At 34.3% G+C, this 27804-nt stretch overlaps 1 protein-coding gene across 1 annotated transcript; it reads right to left on the minus strand.

Annotated features, from left to right (window-relative positions):
• Positions 1-228: 228 nt before the first annotated feature.
• On the minus strand, positions 229-27577 carry LOC128999105 (protein krueppel-like). The gene is made up of 4 exons (XM_054425464.1): positions 27188-27577; positions 12264-12384; positions 10110-10256; positions 229-2768 (listed from the first exon to the last, which is right to left on the minus strand). Exons 1-4 carry the CDS (start codon positions 27501-27503, stop codon positions 2141-2143), a joined length of 1212 nt encoding a protein of 403 aa, XP_054281439.1. The 5' UTR covers positions 27504-27577; the 3' UTR covers positions 229-2140.
• Positions 27578-27804: the final 227 nt, after the last annotated feature.

Raw genomic sequence — 27804 nt, forward strand, 5'->3', positions numbered from 1 at the left:
AAGCCATAAAATTCTTGTACTAGTTTTAAGTTATATTATTGGATGACGCCTTTGTATTTTCTTAATGAAACTTCAAATAAAGAATTATTTGATTTGATTTGATTAATTGCTTCATTTTTATATTTATGTATTATATATTTTGTTTATATTTTTTATATAAGTCATAATGAACAAATTTTAAAATAAACTTAATTAGAAGGGAAGGAAAGGTAAAAGGAACAACAGCTGTTAAAATATTTCTTTTATAATTTTCTTTACAAAATGTGAAAAACAGACAACATTATTAGAAAAGCTATAGGGAAGAAAGCTTAAATAATACACAAGGCGAGACTAGCTAAATATTTGGTTAACACAACTCGATGTGAAATATAGAGAACTGTCCATACTTTCCACCTCTGCGACCAGTCCCAGTTAAAACTAACTCCACTTTTCAGAACAAAGCATATGTCGTTCTCCTACCATTATTTTTTTAAACTTTGTGTTGAACACTTTTATTGCTAAGCATTAAAATTTGTTATGTGAATACAAAAATAGTCCCTTTAAATTATTTACAGTTAAAAACATATTATTTTACACTTTTTAAAAACTATCTATAACTATCAGCTGACATATTTACCTAAAATTGACTACGCACTCGTTCTTGACTAATACTATTAACTGTTACATTATGTAGTTTAGAATAAATAGGTATTAAGTCGTATTTTGTGATGTTATAATCATGGCATTTCACCTATTTGTAGAGGAAAACATTCATCATTTGCAGGTATCAATGTTAACTTAACATGAAGGCAGTTTAAAATCGTATTAAAATAAACATACTGTATTGGGATTCAACTAACATTACCTATTTGAGTGTGACACTCTGTTTATAAAACAGCAATTAAATACACTCATTATAAAAAGTTACAATTTTTATTTTGAACTAAATATAATAATAAACTATTACATAAAGGTTACAGCACACCTGGTTGATAGTAGAAAAAACATAACCATACTCAATGGAGGAGGTCACTTTGGGGAGAACAAGTAAGTTACTGTAAACTTTGTATATTAGTTCAAAAGTCGTTCTGAGCAATACGATAAAATGAAACTATATTAAACAACGAAGGGAGTTAGACTCTGTAGTACATCACTAGCATTATTAAAATCAGATGGGGCATAAATTTAATTTATGTCCATCAACAGTGCAAATTAAAATTAAACCATACAAAAATATTAAAATAATAATACATACATTTCAATTATAGAACTAACCTTGACACAGATTAGGACCAATTGGAGGACTTTGACAATGGTAAACTGATGAGTTAACTAACAGGTGTTGTCAAGTTTACTAGCTGAGATTGCAGCATCATAGCACTCTTCTTCTCACTCATCTTATCCAATTAGTATTCTTAGATGTTGTGCTACTTAGTGATCCACATTTAAACTCCTAGATGTGCGATCTAATGCCCCAAACAAGCGTCCTCTGATTGTTTCTTTTTTCTAAGCCTTAAACATTCACTCTTTTGCCAAGCTGAGAGTAGCACGGAGAACACACAAGGAAAATGTAAATCTAGCTATTTGTGAAATAAGAGCGCAAAGTACGTCATTGCCGCTCGAGAAATGTAGATGGCGGCCATAAATTTCGAGAGCGGCAATGACTGTTTGTGCTATTAATTCACACAAGATTTTTCCTACCACCGTAATTAACTTATCTAACTTTTAACAGACTAACTTTTTAGTTGTATATAAAATGTCATTTAGGTTATGTTTGCTTTTTTAGGCCGTGTTATTTGCTTGCCGGATGTTACTGTTTTATAGAATCGCCAACAGTGAAATCAGCTGATTTAGCGAGCAAAGATGAACAATTTTACGCACTGTTTACAGATTTGGCAATGTGATCATTTCCATGCAGTGGTAGGAAAAAATATCAAACTTATTTGCATGGTTCCAATAACCATGCCAATAACCAACTTGAAAAAGGTAGTAGTATTGTTATTTTATTTCCATTACACAAATGGAAGAGAACTTGTTCTGCTTAAACAATAGTGCTGTTGTTCATTAAAATACTTTGTTAAAACCCTGAAAAGTTATTTACAAAATATGAATCAAAGAGATAGGACAGTGAAGGAATCATTGAGACTAGAGAGACTTGAAACTATTCGAATAAGGATGACCCAGAATACTGAGATAAGTTTAGAGGAAGGGTAAAACTCATATCATCTTCTGATGGAAGAGGAACGGCTAGTTCCTCTTCCTTGTGGATCTTGGACGGAGAGAGTTCACTTTCTCTGGGAGATAGTAGTTGGTGTGTCATATCAGGAGTACAGATAGAGACAGGGGTGATGAGATTAAGGGGTGTGCTTGTGTGTGAGGGTCCCAGGTAAGGGTTTGGGGTCGAAGGGGTCCATGGAGGGGACACAGGTCGCGAGTCGGCTCCGGCTCTCACCAACACAGTAGGACGACTCTGGTTCAGGCTGCGACAGTTATCCATGTTTTGTTCCATGGTCGCTTCTCTTAGCCACCGTTTCTTAGGTAACTCCAACCTCGCCTCTTTCTTCTTGGGTGACTCAGGGGTCATCACATTAAACGCCCAGTTCGTCCACTGAAAATCCGTTTCTGGAACTTTCTCAGGAGATTTATAAATTTCTTGTTTCTTAACGGTGTTCTTTGTCAATTTCTTCTTTTTGGGATAACAATGGACGTTGTTTTCCACTTCGTCAGCCCTCCTCTTACAAGAGTCCAATGGCTTGACTGGTTGTTGTTCTTTTTTCTCTTTTTTGTACCTGCCGACCAAAATTTATTTGACTATTTCCAATAAATATTTTAATTGTTAATAAATATACTTACAAATACGTACTTGTTCTTATATGCCTACAAACCTAATTTGTTCTTATATGCCTTTTTAGATGTTCTGCCAGTAAATTGGATGTAAAGAGTCAAGTTAAGTTGAATATAATACTTCAAATAGCTCAAAAATAGTTTACTTACAATAATTTGCTGCTCAAACAAACCCCCTTTAACCGCACATTTTTAAACCAAAATCATAGTGAAATATTCAATTCAATTGGAAAATTAAAACTGGAATTGTTTGCCATTGCACAATTACTTTGCCAGGCTTGGTTAGACAATGACACAAATCTCATACCATGATAGGGACAAAGTTAAAAAAACAATTGTCAATTAATTTAATTGTTAGAAATTTGTGTATAAAGCCGATTATAAGATAATAGTAATAAAAAACACAAAAATGATTTCTTTGAACTGAAATAATCTTTAAATTCCAACCATTGGCTAACAAAAACACCCTGTCGCAGCAAACCTGCAGACTAAGTGAATTTCCATTTGCCTGATTGGATTTTCACTTAAATATTTTCTTAGACATGTCAATATATTTTCTATTTAAATAACATTATTTTTAAAGAGTGCTTAGGTTTGCTGCTCTGGGAGGTAATGAAGTATGTTTACTAGTAAAATGTTAATAACTTAGTATAAAATATATAAATTTGCCAAATTTGATCAAAATGTATCCATAAACAAGCAAACTACAACAGTTTACTTACTCTCCATAAGAATAACATGGGACTTGATATTTAAAATTTTTGAAATTTTCTCCGTAACCAATAGTCCTACAAAAACACTCCAAGGTACTAAATTGTTTGTTTTTTAAGCTCTACAAAATGGCTTCAAGAGAAATGTGAAAATTTTATATTTTGAGGATTAAAAATGAGAAATACTGATTTTTACCCCATAAAATCCTGTTCCCATAGTCCGATCATGGTTCGCGAACTCGTTCAATAGACGTAGGTTTACACGTTTGTACCAAATTAATCAAAATCGGACAATTTTTGCTCGAGTTATAGAGCTAACCGTCACAAAAATGTAAGCCTATATGAATTTGAACAGAAGGTGTTTTTGGCCTCTGGGGACATCAAAACAAAAAAGTAAATCGGTCCGGGGTGCCAGGTCCTACGGTAAAGGTTTTGTGTGTATATATATATATATAAAACTGTGTGTGTCCGCTAGCACGGTAACTCTAGTAAAAATCATCTGATTTTGATTAAATTTGGTACAAACCTTAAAACCTACATTTATTAAAAAATTGTTGCTGATGAGCATGATCAAACAAAACTATATCCCCCCCTCACTATACCCCCCTCGTACCCCCCTCACTATAACTATATATCCCTCGTATGGAAACTGGATTTTATGGGGTAAAAATTAATTTTTCCCATTTTTTTACTCCCAAAACATATAATATTGCAATTTTCTTTCTAGACTATTTTGTAAAGCTAAAAAACAAATAATTTAGCAGCCTATATTGAAGCGTTGTTATACGCCTAATGGTTACAGAGAAAATAAAAAAAAAAATTTAATTCCCACGTTATTTTTATGGAGATAAAGTAAACCGCTGTAGTTTTCTTGCTTACGGACATGTTTTGATAAAATGTCGCATATTTGTTTATTTCATACTAAGCTATTAACATTTCAATAATAACACACTTTATTACCCTCTCTGTAGCAGTGAACCTAGTAAGTTATTCAATAAAATTTAATTTATTTAAATAGGGAATAAATCTGACATATTAAAGGCAATATTTTAGTTTAAATTCAATCAAATAAAATGAAAAATCCCTTAGTCTGCAGGTTTGCTGAGGCAGGGGTATTTAATGTAATCAGGTAAATACTTTAAGAATTTGAGTCCTACATAAGTTGGTTTATGTATATATATTGATCATGACTATTGCATAATTGTTACACCTCACAACAATAAAGGATTTGATTTTATTGATGCACGATTTAGGTTAGAGTTTTTGTTTTTTCCTTTCTGTTAACTGATTTTTCAGGCTTTGGATAATCGACACTCTACTCTAAGAAATAGTTCAACACACTTCAAATTTATTAAATAAATAGAGGAAACACTTAGTGAAATTCGTCATCTTAAACAACATGGCAAAGAGAAAATAACGTAACAATAATAGTTACACATACACCTGCTTCACACCTTTCACCATTTTTATACAAAAGGGTTGATGAAGAGTCAGCAAAAATGGGATTTGTTTTTTTAGCAAATTTCCCTATAGGGAAGTAGCTATTACCGTAGGTGGCACAGTAAGACCTAGGCCTGGGACCGATTTCCTTTTTCATTTTGATGTCCCCAGAGGCCAAAAACACCATTCGTTCAAATTTTGATATATGTATATAATTAAAGGCTATATACAGAATTATATGTGTCTGTGAACACGATAATTCGAGTAATTTTTATTCGATTTTGATGAAATTAGGTTTAAAGGTGTAAGGCAGGATAACCTTGAATTAGTTTGCGCACCAGCATGACCGGACCATAGGAACGGGGTTTTATGGGGTGAAAATTGGGGTTTCTCATTTTTTACCCTCAAAACACAACATTTCCCAATTTCTCTATAGACCTTTTTAAAGAGCGGGAAAAAAATAATTTAATATATCAAATTGTTTTTGTACAATTACTGGTAACTGATAAAATTAAAAAAAAAATTTATTTAAAAGCCCATGTTATTCTAATGGAGAATATTGTAAAATGTTGTAGTTTGCTTGTTTATGGATATATTTTAATCAAACTTGGCAAATTTATTTATTTTATACTAAGCTATTAATATTTTACTAAAAACCACACTTTATTAGTTTCCTTCCAGCAGCAAACCTAGGTACTTGTTAAACCTAATGTTATTTAAATCGATTTAATTGAAAATCAATTCAGACAAATGGAAATTTGCTTAGAATCAGAATCAGAATATTTTATTCTTGAACATAAGAGTGCAGAATAGGTGTCAAACATTACAGAGATTTAATTATAAAACAGCATAAAGTTGTTGGGCTTTGAGGCGCTGTCGGCGGGTTTGCTGCGGCGGGTGTATTTCCTCATAGACCTACTCAATCAAGATTTTTATTAGAAGTTGCCATTAAAATACCCTGTTGTGGAGCAGTTGGAAATGTTGCAAAATAGAACCGTATGTCCTGGCATGGTGCACTAGGTTATGGTGCACTAGTAATACCCATAGAGAATTTTAAAGAATGTATCTACACTTAGCCTAAACAAACCTGTTAGGAATTTATTTAAAATTGAAATAGCATGTTGTAATGAGTTTAAGATAGAAATCTCTAGCTTTCACTCTTTTTAGTGAATTTCCCATATAGGGAATAAGCTATTACCGTAGGTCTCATGGTAAGACCTAGACCCAGGCCCGATTTACTTTTTCGTCTTGAGGTCCCCAGAGGCCAAAAACACCATCCGTTCAAATTCATATTATATATAAAATATAGCCTATGTGTGTCCGTTCAGGTGATAACTCGAGCAAAAATGATCCGATTTTAATGAAATTTGGTACAAACGTGTAAACCTACGTTGAGTTCGCAAACCAGCATGATCGGCCTATTGGATCAGGGTTTTATGAGGTAAAAATACATTTTTGACTCTAAAAACATAAAATTTCACAATTTCTCTCCAGACCATTTTATAGAGCTCAAAAAAAGAAATAATTTTGTATATTGAAGCGTTGTTGTATGCCCAACAGTTACGGAGATAATTTACAAAAAATTGTAAATTAAAAATTCCCATGTTATTCTTATAGAGAATAAATAAACTGCTATAGTTTGCTTGTTTAAGGATATATTTTAATCAAATTTGGCAATTTTGTTTATTTCCTACTATCCTATCAACATTTCAATAAAAAAACACACATCAATATCTTCTCCATAGCAGCAATCCTAAGTACTTACTAAAATTAATGTTATTTTTAAATAGGAAATAAATCTGACAATTTTTAGGGAATATTTTAGTAAAAATCCAGCCAGGTAAATGGAAATTCACTTAGTCTGCAGGTTTGCTGCGGCGGGGGGTATTTAATCTTTTTTTTATTGTATTAAAACAGTTAGCATTGACAAAGTCATAAAATACAGTCAGAGACTGACATAGTCAACATGAAATATTGGCAATAAAATTGTTGAAATGTGGAATTTACACAGAATAGTGAAAGTGAATACTATTTATAACTACAGTAACGTAATCTAACAGTATCTTTTTCCTATTTGTTTACTTTATTTAAAAATAAATAAAAAGCATATAAAAAAAATTTAAGAGAATAAAAGGAGTTGTCCAAAAGACATTTTTAGATTTTAGTTTTTTTCTTTTTCTAGTTAGTTTCTTTTTAGAAAAGTATTTTCTAGTCTCTTTTAGTCTTGATATTTAAATTAGATTTTAGTGATATTTTACAACTGTGACAAAACTAACATAGGGATACAAGAATAAAATTAACCTCTGAACCTGTAAGGACTGAACCCTTTCCTTTTTGAACCCACAGATTTTGAAACTTTAAACTAACATTTCACTAATCTCATATTTGAATTCTACACCGAAATAAATAGTGGCTATTAACGTACAAAAGAAAGATGTCATTAATTTAAAATTATAACTATGCCGTAATAAATACCCCAGCCGCAGCAAACCTGCCGACTAAGCGAATTTTCATTTGTCTGAAATATTTTCAATTAAATCTATTTAAATAACATTAGGTTTAACGAGTATCGGTACCTAGGTTTGCTGCTACCAGGAAACAAATAAAGTGTAGTTTTTAGTAAAATATTAATAGATTATAATAAAATAAATAAATTTGCCAAGTTTGATAAAAAAATATATCCATAAACAAGTAAACTACAACATTTTACAATATTATCCATAAGAATAACATGTGAATTTTAAAAGTTAAATTTTTTTAATTTCTCCGTTACCAATAATTATACAAAAACACTTTGATATAAGCTATTAAATTATTTGTGTTTTAAGCTCTTTAAAAAGGTCTAAAGAGAAATTGAGAAATGTTGTGTTTTGCGGGTCAAAAATAAGAAAAACCAATTTTTACCCCATAAAACCCCGTTTCCATGATCCGATCATGCTGGTTTGCAAACTCATTCAAGTTTATCTTGCCTCAGGGCCGGCCCCAGGGGTGGGCGGACCGGGCGGTCGCCCAGGGCGGCGGGGCCGGGGCGGCGGCGCTGGGGTGGCAAAGCCAGCGCAACAAACAAATTTTAGGGAACAGTAAATTTTTAATACGAAAAAAATAATAAATTCATTATGTGAATGTGAAGAGTACAATTATCTATATTACATTTTACGCAAAGAACAAGCCTAAGAAGATAAACGGCAATTCAAACATCGATTTAAAATTAAAATTTAAGCCCAAATATAAAAACCAACCACTCGTGGCTTGTGTATCGAACAACCGTCGCCACCACGTTACGACGTTACCCAGGACGAGTGACAGCGTCAAAGTAACATTGCAGCGGTTGGGATTGTCCTCGACGTATTCCTCTCTCTCTCTCTCTGCCCCCTCCCATGACGTTGTGTTTACTTTATTATTGATTATTTTGGTAGCATGGGCTTCCCTTCCGTCCGAGAGAGAGGAGTTGCAAAAATGAGATATTTTGCAACTTTTTATCTTAATAAACAATGTCGTAATTTGCTTCAACAATTACAGTAACAACATTGCCGTTTTGGGGGAAATCAAAGATGGCCGAAAGTCCTGCCGACTCTTAGGTCAGATTTTAAACAAAAACCAAAAAATAATTGATATCTGCAACTGTAAACATAAATCATCTTATGAAATGAAAATAATTTTAAAATGTGCAATTTACACTTAGAACCCTTAGTACATAATTAAGTCGGAGTTCAGGGAGACACCATAATTCGGCGATCGCTCAAGGAAGGGGTGGAGCCCAGGAGTAAACAATTAGGCGGGACAGTGGCGTAGATACGAGGGGGGGGATCAGGGGGATATATCCCCCCCTTCAACCTATAATGGGTAAAAAAATTGTAATAACATTTAAAAAATAATGTTTTAACGTATGCAATGAAATAGTGAACCTTTTTAATTTTACTTCTATTATTGTATTAAGCTTGTTTTTTCGAAAGTATACTTTCAATATCAATAAATCGTAAATAAACTGCAATGCCAGTGAAAGTAGTATGGTTTTTGCGCGCAAAACAGAGTACAGACACAAGTCACGGAAGGTCAACAGCCTTAGCCTATCCGCCCCTCCCCCTACCACCACCACTTCACCTTTTACACCTACCTGAAATTAATCGTTTTAACGTGAGCAATAAAATAGTTAATCAAATGTCATGCTAATTGTACTATGCTTGTTTGTTTGTACGTATACTTTAATTATCGATGAATAAATGGTAACAGATGAACTACATGCCGGTAGCCGGTAGCAGTGGTGGGGTTGGATATTTGCGCGCCAAACAGACGTGAGTCGCCGTACGTTCCGCGTTCAACCGCCCATCGACACCCTCCTCCTCTACCCCGTCACCCACACTACACTTGATCTGTCGTCTGGTGTTAATTATTGTGCCAGTGTGTTTTTATGATTTTCGTATTCCGTGGTGTCTCATGAGTGTTATTTTATGTCGAAACAAAGTAAACTGATCGGGTTTTTCGCCCCGAAAAGAAAGATTTGATGGCGTTAGCTGGTGTAGCAATGGAACAACAAAGTTAAGTGATTTTATTACTCGCCTTTGAAATATTTTTTTTTTAAGAGGCCAAGTCCCGTTAACATATTAATCAAAATATTCAGTGTTAAAGTGTTAAAAAATTGCATAAAATTGTATTAAGTATTAACACCAGATTTCACTTCCTAAACGCTTAAAAATAGTGTTTAGAGAAGTTATTTTTCTACAATTTTCCGGGGGAGGACCCTCTACCCCCGGACCCCCCTTACTTACTGGGGGGTACTCCATAACTCCCAGACCCCCCGGGGGCGGCAGTCGCCGATCTCGCCCAGGGCGGCAAAGTCCCTAGGGCCGTGCCTGTCTTGCCTTACACCTTTAAACCAAATTTCATCAAAATCGGAAAAAAATTACTTGAGTTAACGCGTTCACGGACACATATAACTCTATTTATATATATATATATATATACATATACATATATAAAAATTTGAAAGAATGGTGTTTTTGGCCTCTGGGAACATCAAAATGAAAAAGTAAATCGGTTCCAGGCCTAAGTCTTACTGTGCCACCTACGATAATAGCTACTTCCCAATAGGGAAATTCGCTAAAACCTATCCAACTAAATCTGTCAAGCCAAATTTACCTTTCAAGCCACTCCATAACGGCTTCAGATTGGTATGGGTTAGTTTCCACTGGGCGCAGCACTGCAGCAGACGAGTCACACCGAGACAACGGCAAGAACGGGTGATCTTGGCACCTGCGGTTTGCATGGGTGAACCGCATTCCACATCTACGACACCAACCAAACAAAACATTTTTGCTATAGAGTAATTTCTTTTTTCATTACCGGTACCACTTTCTTGCAAGTGGAAAAACAGAATTTCTTATTTATTGATTTAAATCACTTGTAGGCTGTAAACACTTACGCGTTCAAAACAATATGGTTGTGCTTACTTCATTTTATTTCATTTAGTTTATTGTTGATTTAGTTATAGCAATTGGACAAGATTTTACTACTTGATTGATTTGACAAATGTTTCATTAAGAAGGTAACTTAAATAACCCCCAGAACATCAAGATGTAATATAAAATGGTTTAGGTTACCTTTTGCGTCGAACGATCCTTGATGTAGTAAGTGATAACTACAGCTGTTTCATGCCGCTGGGGCACATCTTCAGGTTGTAGAGCGTCAAGATAAAATAGCTGTCATCCGTGGATGATTTTGTCGAAATAAATATTACACAGAAAACACAAATAAGAAAACATTTAAATACACGAATTTAACAAACTTGGCCAAGTGACAAACTGACAAACACGCAAGACAGGCGCCGGTGAATGTTGCGTCATGACTGCGGGCGTGTGTCCAAGCATCAGCTGTTACCCCTTCCCCCCTGCTCCTTTATCAGGACCTGTTTTGTTTTGGTCTAGTTGAATGGCAGTATTGTAAATAATGTTTGATCTGAATGAAGTTTGTTCGTTTAATAGATGGTCAGGGTGTTCTTTGGATGCCTTGTTAATTTCGAATTCCTCTATTGTGTCCAAATATCTGCCTTTATTGCATAAATGCCTAATTTCCAAATTACTATGTATATCTGTGTAGTTGTGGTTTGAGTTAATAATGTGGTTGGCAAATGCTGATTTAGAGTTCTTTTTGGGTAGATGTTCTTTAAATCTAGTAGCGAACGAGCGAGCAGTTTGGCCGATGTAGAAACTCGGGCAATCGTTGCATTTGAGTTTGTAAATGCCGGTGTTATTCACTTTATCAGAAGGAGTTTTTTTCCTTTCTCTGAGCATGGAAGATAATTTGTTGGATGTTTTGTATGCAACTTGTACATCGTTCCTTGACATTTCTTTTCTCAAGGTGTTATTGAGTACTACTCCAAATTCAGCGGAGACGTATTTTTTGTTTCTGGGTTCTGGGATGGAACTTCATTCAGATCAAACATTATTTACAATACTGCCATTCAACTAGACCAAAACAAAACAGGTCCTGATAAAGGAGCAGGGGGGAAGGGGTAACAGCTGATGCTTGGACACACGCCCGCAGTCATGACACAACATTCACCGGCGCCTGTCTTGCGTGTTTGTCAGTTTGTCACTTGGCCAAGTTTGTTAAATTCGTGTATTTAAATGTTTTCTTATTTGTGTTTTCTGTGTAATATTTATTTTGACAAAATCATCCACGGATGACAGCTATTTTATCTTGACGCTCTACAACCTGAAGATGTGCCCCAGCGGCATGAAACAGCTGTAGTTATCACTTACTACATCAAGGATCGTTCGACGCAAAAGGTAACCTAAACCATTTTGATTTTATATTGCAATTTTCGATCCAGAGGCTAACCCATCATGAAATCAAGATGTAGACTGTTAAATGGTTTAAGTGATTGCAACTAGTTTCAGCTCTAGTGGAACCGTCATCAGGCTTCACGAGAACAAAAAGCACCGCTTCGTATGAAGGTCGACATATTTTTATACACCACATACTTCTCCTGTCTAGAATATTTACGTCATGAACCGGCTTGAATTCAGGTCTAGAATAGTCACTGTGATCAACGATTGTGATTTAGTTACGTTTGTTACAAGAAAAAGTAAAGGTTTATGCATTTTTTTGTAGATTTTCAGCTTGGATTTTCATTTAATTGATCACAAAACATTGTCCTTAATTCTTTTGAACTTGAAGTTTCTACTCAAATGGAGAATTTTACAAAATTACAACTTTGTTTTTGATTACACACTAATTACTAGAAACAATTATTTTCCCTCTTAAGGCCTACTTATTAGTTTTTTGACTCACCCTGTGTATGAACACATAAAAGGCTTCTCGCCAGTGTGTAGCCTCTGATGTGTTTTAAGCTGTCCGCTCTGGGTGAAAGCCTTTGTACATCCTGGATAGTCGCAAGTATAGGGTCTCTCTCCTGAAATTTGGAGAATAACATTAGACTCATACAATCAGCTTTATAAAACCGTGATTCTGTCACATTCGAGAATAACATTAGACTCATACAATCAGCTTTATAAAACCGTGATTCTGTCACATTGGAGAGTAACAATTTAGACTCAATCAGCTTTATAAAACCGTGATTCTGTCACATTCGAGAATAACAATAGACTCATACAATCAGCTTTATAAAACCGTGATTCTGTCACATTCGAGAATAACATTAGACTCAAACAACCAGCTTGATAAAACCGTGATTCTGTCACATTCGAGAATAACATTAGACTCAAACAACCAGCTTGATAAAACCGTGATTCTGTCACATTCGAGAATAACAATAGACTCAAACAACCAGCTTGATAAAACCGTAATTCTGTCACATTCGAGAATAACATTAGACTCAAACAACCAGCTTGATAAAACTGTAATTCTGTCAGATTCGAGAATAGCATTAGACTCAAAAAATGATCTTTTGTAAATACTTAATACAGGATATTGTTTATTTTGAGCCTGACCCGAAGTAGGCTACATTTATATCAGGTGGTCCATAATAACCGCTAAAATTTCGCTTTGTGACAGCTCTGCTATTTCATGGGCTAAAGAGATGATTTTTGCGTTGAATGGTTCCTTAATAGCATTTTTTGTAATCATAAGTTGTGCAAACCATTCTACTTTTCTAATGGAGGTAACATAAAAAATAAATAATGTGTAAAATCTATACAATGTTTGTTTTGCGGGTGTGGAGTAATAAATAAAACAACGCTGTGTAAAATAACAATTACAGTTTATTGACCCTTCACGGACGGGTGACGGATATATCCGCCTAAGTCTTTGGCAATAAAGGACGGGTGACGGATATATCCAATTATGGTTTTTGATGCTCCGAACGGGAAGCGAATGTATTCGCCTTCTCTTTAGACAGACTGGCAGATGCTTGAGCAAACCAGATGTTTCGCCGTACCAAGGCGCCACTTTCCTGCTCTCTCCATGGCTGCACTCTCTCCCTCACTCCCCCCTCTCTCCTGCGCCTACATCTCTCACACGCCTCCCCCTCTCCCATGCACCACCCACCTCTCCTACGCTCCCCCCTCGACGTTTCACGCTCAACACTACGTTGTCTTTATTTATTGTTTACATATTGTTCTTTATTTATTGCCCAACGTTGTCATGGTCATATCTTCAAAGACGGGTGGCGGGTATATCCACTGCTTTTCTAGGACTACTCATCCGCAGGCGGGTAACGGATATATCCGCATAGTTTAAAACGAGTAAAAATATATTTTGACAGTATGAAGTGTTCCATTGTGTTTATTTTATGTATACTTGTATAGCAAAAACAAATAAGGAAAATTAATTTTTATTTTTTCCTATAACTTTTTCCCGTTCTATGTCAAGATTTCGCCCGTCCGGGAAGGGTTAAAACTCAAATAATAATTCTGAATTATGAATAAAACTCAAATTCATGAATTGTTTTGAGTTTTAGTAAACTGTAATTGTTACACGAATAGTGTTGTTTTATTTATTACCACACACCCACAAGAAAAAAAAACATTGCAAAGATTTTACACATTATTTATTTTTTTATACCCCCTCCATTAGAAAAAATGAATAGTTTGAACAACGTATGATTACAAAAAATGCTATAAATTAAGGAACCATTCAATGCAAAAATCCTCTCCAACCCATGAATTAGCTGAACTGTCAGAAAACAAAATGTTAGCGGTTATTATGGACCACCCATTATTAGTACTGGAACCAAAAACTTCCGCACTTTCACTGAAATCGAAAGGAAAAGGAACATTTTTTATGACATATTTATTCATCTTAAAATTTTTGGCTGAGTTGTAACAAACAGGCACATATTTCCGAACAGGCGGACAAGGCACCCTAAAACCTTAGGGCGGCAAATTTTAGGGCAGCAAAATTTTGGGGGTTAAAAAATAAAAAAGGAAGGTTTTAATCTAAAAAAAAAAACGATTAGCAAATAATTCTGGGAACGGCAAAAGAGTTATTTGAAATATTTTAATTAAGTATAAAATTATTTCAGAATGCATTAAAGTCAAACAAAAGTCAAGTTTATTAAACCGCTGTGCTGAGTTATCCATGCTGCTCTATTAATCGGTCTGGCGGACACACGCGCCACAGGAGCGTAGTGGCGAACAAAGAAAACACTTCCCCCTGTTTACTTCATACGCCACTACGCAGCGGCAGCGCTAGCTGAAAGGTTGAAAAGTTAAAGAAGGAAAGTGTGAACAAAATACTTACTCAACTCATTTAAAATTGTATATTATTCTTTTAAATAAAATGACATACTTTTTTTCTTTTTGATTCATGCAATGTTTTGTAAATAAAACAGTTCTATAAGTAAACATATTTGTTTAATTTCAAAGCCAATAGCATTTCTCTCAAGTGGTCCTGACTAAGTGTTCAATGAAAAGCGTTATAAGAGCCCTTCCTTATATACAGACGATTTTGTCTGCCGATTCACGCCGTACAAAATCAACTGACAGGGCATGTATTGGTCATTGGGCTGATATTAGTGAGGTCGGGGAGTGCGCTGAAAAGTGGGTGGGGGGGGGGAACTTTGTTGCCTAGAGGCGGAAGGTACTTAAATACGTCCCTGATAAAAAATTGTTTTATGAAGTAGCTAATGTTTAAAAAGTAGTGGAAAGGAGCAATAATACAAATAAATTGTTTCAATCCAGGGTTGTAAAGAGCTAACTTAATTGAGTACGGTACTGGTAGTTAATCCTCTTTAAAAATGAAATTCAGAAATACTTTAAGTGTAGAAATGCCCAAGTAGTCAACATTTAATCCAGACAAATCCTTTTGTAAATATAGTAGGCCTAAATTTTAGTTTTGATAATTTTAAATTTTAACAACTTACTAACAATAGTGTTTTGGACAAGAAAAATGTATTTTGAATAATGTTGTCCTCACAATTACCATTTAGTGGTGTGTTTCTCAATGTACATTATGATATTAATACATTGATAATAATTGATATACAGTGTGTAAATTAAGTATGGAAACAAATCTGTATTTTTTAAACCAAAATAGATAGAAATATTGGGTTTGTGGCATTGACTGTTAACCAAGGTTCCGCAATTTTTTGCATCAGAAAAAATTTTTCACCCCCTCAGGGGGGGTAGGGGTAGGGGGTAACTTAATTTTTTTAAATAGCAACCCCTATTGAGTGACCTCTCATTTTGAAGGGTTTGTCAAAAGAAATACAATGCCGTAAACCCGAGGTCGATATCTTACCCCTAACCAGAATGGCGGCCATTTTAAATTTCGAGATGGGCAAACGAAATCTAGTGTGGATACCCATAATTTACCTTTTAAATGGGTTACATTGGGTAAGCCGAACTCCAGATACCATTATTAGATTGAAAAGTGGATGTTTTTATCGTATTCAAAATTTTGCCCCAGCCCCCAAAATAGGGGATTTTGGGGGCAGCCCCAAATTTTTAAACGCAACCCCCTATTGAGTGACCCCACGTTTTGAAGGGTTTGTCAAGACAAAAGCAGTGGCACAAATCTTAGGTCGATATGTCATCCCTAGACGAAATGGCAGGCATTCAAAAACTTGATTGGGTAAAAAAGCGCCCATTTCACCAATTAAAAATGTTGAATGCCTGCCATTTCGTCTAGGGATGACATATCGACCTAAGATTTGTGCCACTGCTTTTGTCTTGACAAACCCTTCAAAACGAGGGGTCACTCAATAGGGGGTTGCGTTTAAAAATTTGGGGCTGCCCCCAAAATCCCCTATTTTGGGGGCTGGGGCAAAATTTTGAATACGATAAAAACATCCACTTTTCAATCTAATAATGGTATCTGGAGTTCGGCTTACCCAATGTAACCCATTTAAAAGGTAAATTATGGGTATCCACACTAGATTTCGTTTGCCCATCTCGAAATTTAAAATGGCCGCCATTCTGGTTAGGGGTAAGATATCGACCTCGGGTTTACGGCATTGTATTTCTTTTGACAAACCCTTCAAAATGAGAGGTCACTCAATAGGGGTTGCTATTTAAAAAAATTAAGTTACCCCCTACCCCTACCCCCCCTGAGGGGGTGAAAAATTTTTTCTGATGCAAAAAATTGCGGAACCTTGGTTAACAGTCAATGCCACAAACCCAATATTTCTATCTATTTTGGTTTAAAAAATACAGATTTGTTTCCATACTTAATTTACACACTGTATATTCAATCCAGTGTCAACTAACAATATTCTATTTTCCTATGTTTTAATACCAGCTGGATGGTTAATTATTTATTGTTTTTCTTTGTGAGTCAGTTGTACAATTTAATGTTTTGTTTTAGTGTTTGTAATTTTTACAATGTTCAAATATATTTCTCAAACGTTTAAAGTTTATTGAATTTAGACACAATATTGGCAACGAGGATGAGTGAAGTACTTAAGCTTAAAAAGGTATTAACTGCAAGCAATATTCAAATTAGCGAAGCTTACAATGCAATTGTACAAAATAAAACAGTGAGAGAAGACGAGTACTGATGAAGTCACAGTGCGGTTGTCTTCATTACGGACATATTGGAACAGATTCGAAAATGCTCAATCTTAACTCAAATCTTTAGTTGATGAAGAAGATATAGAGCAATTAGCAACTAGTAGAAGTGAAATTGAAGAGCTGTACATTACAACCGAAGTGGTGTTAAGAAACAAACTGCAATACCCAACCACAGTTACAAATCAGCCTTCAGTAGGTTCACACCCTTCTGTTACATCAAATATTGCTTTTGTTCCGTTCGATGAAGGAGAATCATTTACAAACTTCATTAAAAGATTTGAAAACTTTATTTTCTTGAAGGAAATTTCTGACGATAAAATAAAGCTTTGCACATTAATTGCAGTGCTTCCATCAAAACTACATGAACAGCTTCAAGACCTAGTTTCTCCAGATGATCCGTACAAGATGGATTACAAAAAAATGGTAATAGTATGTATTGAAGGATTATTTGGAACCGTTACCTAGTGTTATATCTCTTCAACACAAATTTTTGTGTCATGTTCAACAAGACGAAACAACGATGGATTTTTCAATGGAACTGAAGAGACTAGCAAAGGATTGTCGCTTTCAATGTGAATGTGGGAAATCTGTATCAGACATGTTACTAAGAATGCAGTTTGTTAGAGGACTTAAAGATAATGATGTTAGAGGGCAGTTACTACAGAAAGAAACAAGTACTTTCAAAGAATCAGCGCAAGCTGCAATTTCCTTTGAATCCTCAAGACTTGAGAGCAGCATTATATCAAATCCTACAACAGCTGCTGTTTTTGAGCTAACAGGAAGCACTGAAAGAAAGAAGCCGGAACAGCAACAATATGCAAGCAAAGGACCAACCAAGAAGACCGAAAGATATCATACAGTTCGCTCTACATTTGACCAACTACGTGGACGGTGCTATCGATGCGGGGATAAGTTCCATAAAGCTGACAGTTGCAGGGATAAGGATGAATTCTGCAATTCTTGTAATAAGGTTGGTCACTTAGCCAGGGTCTGCATGGCAAATAACAGAGCTAGGCATATCAACCAGATCGAGGACAGTGAAAATGTAAATGATATTGACCACACAACGTACAACACATATAAGATACAAATGAATGGTTCTGACAAGTTCATGGTTGAAGTTACACTAGAAGGAAAGCCAATTCAAATGGAATTGGACACAGGAGCAGCTTTATCGTCGATATCTTACAAGGATTATAAGAAACTAAATTTGAGTAAAAAACTATTTCAAACTCACGTACAACTAAGAACTTACACGGGCGAACTTATAAAACCAAAGGGGGTAGTGTATGTCGAGTTTAGCTTCAAAAGACAAAGCATACTTTGGCAAGCTGTATGTAATTGGACAAAATGTTGAACCCATTTTTGGAAGAGAGTGGCTTAGGGAGATTAACTTAAAAATTGGAGATATCAGAACTATTCAAGAAAACTCATGTGATCTTTATAAACTCCTTACAGAATTCTCTGATGTTTTCAAAAAGGAAATTGGATGTATTCCGAACGAGAAGGTTCATTTATCCCTTCAAGAAGGTTGCAAGCCCATTTTCATCAAACCTAGGGCAAGAAATTTGAATGGACTGATGAATGTGAAAGAAGTTTTGAATCTGTTAAATTGGACATTGCCAAAGATGAAACTCTAATCCATTACAACCCGTCATTACCTTTAATACTCTCAACAGATGCATCACCAACTGGCTTAGGAGCTGTAATTTCACACCGGCTAAAAGATGGAACAGAAAAGCCAATTGCCTTTGCATCTAGATCACTGAGTAAAAGTGAGAATCAATACAGTCAAATTGACAAAGAAGCAACTGACATTTTTTGGGGTGTGAAAAAGTTCTTTCCATACTGCTATGGTGCACCAAAACGCACAAATTGCTACTAATAAACAAAATGAATTATTTTTACTGACAAATGAGCTAAAGCCTTCAATTTTTATAGTTTCCGAACACGGTTTTACTGACAATAACTTGGAATTCTTTACAATTGATAATTATGAGCTGGCTGAGTCTTATCAACGAAAACATCACAAGGGGGAGGTGTATCACTTTTTGTCAAAAATGGTATTAAGTAAAAACCTCTTTTTCTAAATAATTCTGCCCTTGATTTAAATTTTGAAATTAGTGGAATAGAAATTAATCTTACCAAAATAGGCAATGTTATAGTAATAGGTATTTATAGATCACCCAATAGTCAGGTAGATGTATTCTTAGAACAATTCAATAATCTTTTACATAAGTTAATATCCAAGTGAAAACTCTTTGTTATCTCTGGTGATTTAAATATAGATATTCTTAGCATAAGTGACTGTGTAACCAGACGGTTTCAGGACATCCTCAGGACTTATTCACTCCAATGGTCAGTGAACTCTCCTACTCGTGTCACAGCCACATCCAAAACCGCCATTGATAATGTCGTCACTAACGTGCCTAACAGCCTTGTTACAGTGGTTGACACAGCTATATCTGATCACTTTGCACAAGAAACTGTGATAAGAGGTTGCTTGCCAGAACCAGATCCCCCATCCACGAGTACAAAAAGAGACTTCCCCCCAAGCAATATATCTCTTTTAAAAAGAAATCTTTCCATTGAAAATTGGGATTTCGTAGATGGCGTTTCATCGTACGATGAGGCTTTTGATTGTTTTCACAAACACTGATTTACCATTTTGATGTCACTTGCCCATTTAAAAGAAAACAAACAAAACAAAAAAAATACAAAAAAAATGGATTACTCGTGGTATTCTTGTATCACGAGAAAAAATAAAATTTCTCTCAAAGATAAATAGAACCACAAACGATGAACAATTTAAAACGTTTTTCAAAAAATAAAAGAAAATTTACAGAAGTTATAAAAGCAGCGAAAGCCTACGATACAAACAAAAAAATTATTAATTCAGAAAATATCTCCAAAACCACATGGAATATTATAAACAACATGAAAAACAATAAAAGAAAATGTAAGCCCATTACACTCAATGTCAATGGGAACCTGACAAGTAGCCCAGAGGCTGTAGCTAATGAATTTTTACTCATTTTTCCTGTCTGTTGGGAAAGGAGATACAAACTTAAAAACAAGAATGCCATCAAATAAAAATCACTGGCACAGCCCCGTCTCTTCCCTAGTTTTATCCCCAACCAGCAAAATCAAGGTGGCAAATATCATTCATGACCTCTCAGCTAAAATATCTTGGATGACATTAATGGCATATCAATGTGGGTCCTTAAGCAAGTATATTTACCTATTCTAACCCCATTAACAAAATTAATTAACTCTTCTCTTCAGTCTGGAACTTTCCCATCTGCATTAAAATCATCAAAAGTCATTCAAATTTTCAAAAAAGATGATCCACAAGTTTCAAACAACTACCGCCCAATTGCAATCTTACCAGTTCTGAGTAAGATTTTTGAAAGAGTTTTTCTTTTGAGGCTACAAAATTGTTTGAATAAATATAATATTCTCTCAGAGAATCAGTATGGATTTAGACCGGGAAAATCCACCATTGATGCGGTAAATAAGTTAATTGAAGATGTCCTCGAGGGACTAGAGAGTCGTAAAAAAGAACTAAGTGTTTTTATCGACCTTTCTAAGGCGTTCGATTGTGTGGATCATGACATTCTGTTACAAAAGCTGGAGCTAAGTGGCATCCGCGGGGTGCCCCTTCTCTGGCTGAAATCATTCCTCATTGGTAGGACTCAGTATGTCACAGGTATAGGTGTATGTAAAAAGGTGTCTGATGGTAAATCAAAGACTTCAAGGGTCTACCAAGGTGTCCCGCAGGGATCGATCCTTGGTCCAGTTTTGTTTCTAATTTATGTCAATGACATCCACTCCTCAATGAACAGTGGGAAGGTCATACAGTATGCAGATGACACAACTCTCGATTTTGAATCAAAATCCCAAGAAACCCTTGAAATTGAAAGCTTCATCAACTTGAATGCCTGCATTCAAAAATGTCAATCCGAAAATTTAAGCACGAACAAATCAAAAACATGTTACATTCATTTTGCACTTTGTCACCGTGACGATGAGTCCACACCCACAGTAATGGTAGATGACACCTCTTTAGAGGAGGTTGATTCCATCAAGTTCCTAGGGATACACCTGGATAAGGCGCTGAACTGGCAAGATCACATTGATAGCCTCTGCTCCAAAATCACAAAAGGTATTTTTGCCTTAAGGGAATCTCAAACAGACCTGCACAAAACAAGTTCTAATCAAAGCCTATTATGGCCTTGTTCACCCCCATCTTTCCTATGGAATTAGGTTATGGGGTGGTTGTGCCAAGCGAGATTTTGAAAGGGTGTTTATACTCCAGAAAAGAGCCATCAGACTCATTGCAAATTTAAGTCAACATGAAAGAGAGACGTGTAGGCTTGCTTTCAGGGAGCTTGGAATCTTGACCCTGCCTTCCCTTTATATTTTGGAGACTGTGGTTTATTGCCGTTTCCAACACTTACCAATTCAAGGCAATGCTATTCACAGCTATGGAACTAGAGCAAGGGACGATTTTCGCACTGTCCAACACCGCACAGCTGCGTTTGCGAAACTCCCTTCTCAAGTAGGTGTCGGGTTCCTTAACGCTCTTCCTGAGAGACTAAAAAGCCTGGAGAATTCTCATTTGTTTAAAACAAGACTGAAGAGAGAGTTAACAAATCTTGTGTTCTACGAGGTGGATGAGTTCACTAAATACCGTTGGAGTTGAATAGATTACAAAATTTTCTTCCCCAGGGGTTTAGTTAGTGTTTAGTTATTTTTTTATTAAAATAATTCACTGTTATTACTTTTGATAGGAGTTTATTTATTGTTATTAATTAATAGTTTATACATTTACTGTTTTTACACAATATATACATATATAGATTTTATAAATGCATTTTTTGTATTGATTGACGTTTGCTATACAATGTAAAATTGTCAAAGAGCAATAAAGACATTATTATTATTATTATTATTATTATTATTATTATTATTACTCATCGCAAAGCTGGTTACGAAGCTGTAAGGGGGCTCGGACAGCCTATCTTCGCAATGCTATTTTATTAATATTTAGGAACACATATCTCAAAAACCATAAGAGATATCTTCATAAAACTTTTTATAATTAGTTTATCTTTTTGTATTCTACAAAATAAGCAGAACGTTTAAAAAAATTTGATTGTTTTGAATTTGTACGGAATTATTAATTTATTGAAAAAATATTCCGGTTATAAAATTACCTACTGTAGGCCTAATTGAATTAACTTCAAATTATTTTTTATCTATCACAATGAAACCCTATGTTTATCTTGTACATTTAGCTGAAAGAGTGAAACAAAACAAAAAAAATATGGAGATATCTCTTTTAGTTTTTGAGAGATGTGTAAATAATGTAAGAGTGAAAATATTTGTTTTCGGAAAACGCAACGAAACAGCTGATTTAGGCCTACTGTAGCCTAATAAATAAGTGGGGAGATTACTAAATTACTTCTACTGTAATAGTGTCCAGCTGCCTAATTTTTTACCATGTTGTGTTATTTATCCAAAAGTATCTTTCACTGCTTCTAATTTTTTTTTGTTATCGTTTTTCCTTGTCGTTTTTGTTATTTTTGTTATTGTTATTGTTATTGTTGTTCAAGATTATTTATTTATAGAGTATCTATTTACTTATTACTTGTAATTCATTCTATTATGTCAAGACATGATTCAAGATTGCTGTTAGGCTACCACTTTACTGTAGGGACTACTTTTACTGTACCGGTACCACTTTTACTGTTGCATGAATTTTGCCATCTTATAACATTGTATCCATTTTTGTAAACTGGGTGTAAACCATTGGGAAATAAATAAATAAAGATGGGTTGCCTGAGTTCTTTCCCTTATGAAATAGCTAAAGTCTAAATTTGGTAAATTTTGTACTTTTTCAAAACAACAAAAAATTAAATATAGGGTCAATCCATATCAAGTGATCCAGAAATAAAATAATTGGTTGCTTGACCATTTTTAAAATAAATAATATTTTTATCCTAGATACCTTTATCAATTCTGGGTTCAAAAGTGATTTTAAAATTTTTTTATCTATTTTGTTACTCCTACGGCGGCCATTTTCGTTTTGCGGAACACGCAAATTTTTGCTCATGTAAGGGTTTGCGTTAACTTGCACAACTCGGTAACCATGAACACTAGAGTGATGAAACAAAAAGCATTTTAATCTGGAAGAAACAGCCTAAATATTATGTTCAGTACATATTTATTGAAATGTGTATCAAAAACAGTTTTAAACCCATCTCAACATTTCATAAGAAAACGGAAAAATTTCAACTTTTGAAGGCATATTACCATTGGAACGAATAAAATCTCAGACTTGATTTTTTTTTGTGTGTAGCAACTCAGTAGAACTGTTTGTATTTCAAATATCAACCATGAGACTTAATTCCTTTAAAAGTTATCATTTTTCAAAAACTGAAATTTTTTGAAAAATTCAAATTTTGAGTCTCAATATCTTTGTTGGGACAAAGTTTAAAAATCTGAAATTTTTACCAAAAACCCCTCTTATGGTTGTTATACTGCTGTATGAATTTCATCTTTGAGATTTACTTTTAAGCTAAGTTACAGTATCATGAAAATCACAAAAAACCCATAAGCTCGGCCAACGTGGCTAGTACTGTAGGTAGCTTAAAGATTAATTTATAGGTGTAGGTAATTATTTTATTTAATGTAAACTTATCTTAATGTACATTTCAAAAATCCAAAACAGATTTTTAACTTAAACTTTGTACCCAAAGTACAAATTAGGCCTATATGTACCGCTACCTACGGTACTAAAAATAAATTAAATCCTGCTAAATTTTAAGTTTTATTCATCATTTAATTTAAATAAAACTTAGTTAATTCTATTTATATTGAGGTCTTAAAATATATTTTCCATTTAGATTTAATGTACCGTAACCTGTATAACACAAATCAATAAAGTGTTTATTGTGGTAGGTATTTTGAAAAAAAAATAACTCATATTCTGTGGGAACTGATACAGTCTCCAGTACCTACAGGAAGTCGTAAATGAGTCACAAAACACAGTTTTTCTTAACAAAATAATTTATTTTTATAACAGATGAAGAAATCACTCAACACCACACCAACAAACTCCTGGGCCGATTTGAGAACTGTTTAAAGATTACTGGAACAAGAAGCTTCCATTGTTTTATTCCTGTACCGGACAGTAGTAATGTTAGGTGCTTCGTAACCTCACTAGCAACTGAAAGCTGTAAAAATTACACTTCATACCAAAGACTCTATTGCATTTGTGTATGACAGTGGTGGGTGGCAGAGGTGATTGACATCAGTTATCAAAATAAAGATCCAGCAGGACCAACAACCAACCGCCTTTAAAACAAATAAGAAAGATCAAGCTTGGGTGCCTATAAACAAAGTTTTGAGAAAATTAAATCTCTTTTAACTGATAAAAACCACTGGAAGGATAAACCCAAACTGAATGATGAAACATCCAAACTTCCTAATTAGCATGATCAAAGTAGAACAAAAAACACTAACTAGTAAAAAAAGTTGTATACTTTAAGAACTTGTCTTTCAAAAAGCTTTTTGTATGTGAAATTTATAATAATCTTTATTAAAATGAAAGTGGTTCAATAAATTAATAAATGAGTTCAAAATATTTAGGCCTATTGAAAAAAAGGTGTAAACTTGAATGAAAATAATCTGATAAAAAGTGTTTTTTTAATTTCACATTAGACAAGAAATTTGCAAGAAAAGGCTATACATTACTTTAAAGTATGTTAGGTAAGTTTACATTAAATAAAATAATTACCTACACCACACCTACCTACACATATAAATTAATTTTTAAGCTACCTACAGTACTAGCCGCGTTGGCCGAGCTTATGGGGTTTTTGCGATTTTCATGATAGGTACTGTAACTTAGCTTAAAAGTAAATCTCAAAGATGAAATTCATACAGCAGTATAACAACCATAAGAGGGGTTTTTGGTAAAAATTTCAGATTTTTAAACTTTGTCCCAACAAAGATATTGAGACTCAAAATTTGAATTTTTCAAAAAATTTCAGTTTTTGAAAAATGATAACTTTTAAAGGAATTAAGTCTCATGGTTGATATTTGAAATACAAACAGTTCTACTGAGTTGCTACACACACACAAAAAATCAAGTCTGAGATTTTATTCGTTCCAATGGTAAATACGCCTTCAAAAGTTGAAATTTTTCCGTTTTCTTATGAAATGTTGAGATGGGTTTAAAACTGTTTTTGATACACATTTCAATAAATATGTACTGAACATAATATTTAGGCTGATTCTTCCAGATTAAAATGCTTTTTGTTTCATCACTCTAGTGTTCATGGTTACCGAGTTGTGCAAGTTAACGCAAACCCTTACATGAGCAAAAATTTGCGTGTTCCGCAAAACAAAAATGGCCGCCGTAGGAGTAACAAAATAGATAAACAAATTTTAAAATCACTTTTGAACCCAGAATTGATAAAGGTATCTAGGATAAAAATATTATTTATTTTAAAAATGGTCAAGCAACCCCTGTTGGATCACTTGATATGGATAGACCCTATATGTTTTTTTTTTATTTGTTTGTTACCTACTGAGCAACAATGCGTTGTTGAAACTTCAATTACATTTTTTCAAGCTATCCAATTTTGTTAAGTAAGGTATCATTTTCAAGAGCATTGAATAAAGAATAATACAACATAAAAAACTAAATTTAAATTAAGAATAATACATCATAAAAAACTAAATTTTTATTTAAAAAATTGGTTGTCGTCTGACCCCCCTTAATGTCAATCTTTCATACGTGTAGGTGGAGCAAAGTGAAACCTTTTTTATCATTCAGTCATGCTGAGGTAGGGTTCCGAGAGACCCTCCATCAAAAAAGACGACAATTATGACTCGTGGAACTTGGAGGGTGGGTCACCTCAATTTTGTTTTAATTTAGAATTACTTATAGCCTATGCATTTTAAGGGCTTTTAAAAAAGTTTTTAGACTATTCTAGATAGGTAGGCCTACCGTACTACAACTTTCAGCATTTTTGAATATTTTTTAACTGAATATTGTCTGACAATTCCTAAAAACATAGCCTATATTGTAAGTTTTAGAAATTTTAAACTAGGATTTTGGATTTGCTAGCCAATTCTTTACTATCACTAAAATATCTGCTTTTAATTTTCATTCAGGCATGCTTGTGTTAACAAATGCTATTGAAAAAATTTGGCAAGACAGGCTTTTGACTCAAAACTTTAGCCTGAATTACTGGATCCCCCCCCCCCCCACTTAATTTCAAATTACTGGATCAGAAATGTGTTTTGCAAGACTAGGAGTCTTTAAAAACACATTTCAATCCCATTGTAAATTTTGAGGCTTGTTTTTCGTGTCTAGTTCATGTACGGTGACACTGGGCGCTAGTGTCATGTAGTGTCTGGGCGCTAGTGTCATGTAGTGTCTGGGCGCTGTTTATCGTGCATGTAAAAAACATATAAAAATTCTTGATTCTTGATTCTTGATAAACCTTTAATTGATGTAGCTTGATTGCATGTATCTCTCGGATTACCTTGCTTACTATTTATTGACATGATCTATTGCATTTTATGTATAATGTTTAATGATCAAATAAATGTACCTATCTATCTATCTATCTGACTGTCAACAAAATTTTGTTTCTATTATTTTAAAGTTAATTTCTTGATTTGCGCTTTACCGTTTGGTTATATAACTAGGTGATGAGTTATTGTTTATGGTTAGATTATGTTATTTGATTAAACGAGGTTTTAAAAGACTGAAATAACAAGAAACAAATTGTAAACAAAACACGACCTCTGCAGTACACTGTATAAAACTAACAATAAATATGGTAACTATATGGTAAACTATATGGTAAAACAGAAGCCTAAACTTGGGTCATCCACTAGCCTACGAAGACAGAAATCTTATAAAATAGCCTATGTAACTTAAGCCAACAGTGTATTGTATTGAGCAGCCTATAGAACTTAGTCATTATCAAATTGACTGGTATATATTAAGATAATTAGCCTAGGCTGTCTAACATTTACAACCTAAACTAAACTAGCCTAGGGTACTCAGCACTCAGCCTATAGGCTACAGTCCTTGAAGACACTTTTAAAGGGATTTAAACTAGCCTAAATAAACTACTTATTCCGTGTAGATTACACTCCGTTTCTACAAAAAAAGAGAAGGTAAAATGCTGTAAGATATGTAAACGAATTTTGGCCTACCTGTATGGGTACGAAGATGTGCTTGGAGAGACTTTTCTCTAGGAAATACGCGGCAACAAAATTTGCATTTTATATCACTTATAGAATTTGAGCCTTGAAGCATTAGATTTGTTATAACAGCTGCCTTAGGTCTCCCTCTTTTGTTTTCCGATCGAGATATAGGCCTACTATTTGAACTAGCCATACAGTCTATGGTGCCACTTTTATTTAATAAAAAAGAACTGCTCTCAAGAGTAGCTTCGAAAGATTCACAAGTGGAAGATGAATACTCCGATTTCGCATCTGAAAAACATGAAATGGAACTGTTAACATCCATTCTTCCAAATAAAACTCACTATCCGATCGCGAGAAATTACATTACAGCCATAACCTTAATTAACACAACACTTGTGTCATTCCCGCCAAGTATGATTGTTTTTAATTTACATGCAATGGACTATTTCGCGCCCATTAGGTTTTATTTAGTGGTCTGTGACATGTCCCTAAAAAAAGGGAATTAGCAAAAGGATTCATGATGTCCCAATCATGGATTCAGCAAAAAAGGGTATGCACTATGTAAAGTCATATTAATTATTTTATAAAACTCAAAAACAAAATCAAATTCTATCAAATATGAA

The sequence above is a fragment of the Macrosteles quadrilineatus genome, unplaced genomic scaffold, assembly GCF_028750875.1.
Source record: "Macrosteles quadrilineatus isolate MER2022 unplaced genomic scaffold, UCM_ALF_1.0 Scaffold_7__1_contigs__length_78375512, whole genome shotgun sequence".
Classification (NCBI taxonomy): domain Eukaryota; kingdom Metazoa; phylum Arthropoda; class Insecta; order Hemiptera; family Cicadellidae; genus Macrosteles; species Macrosteles quadrilineatus.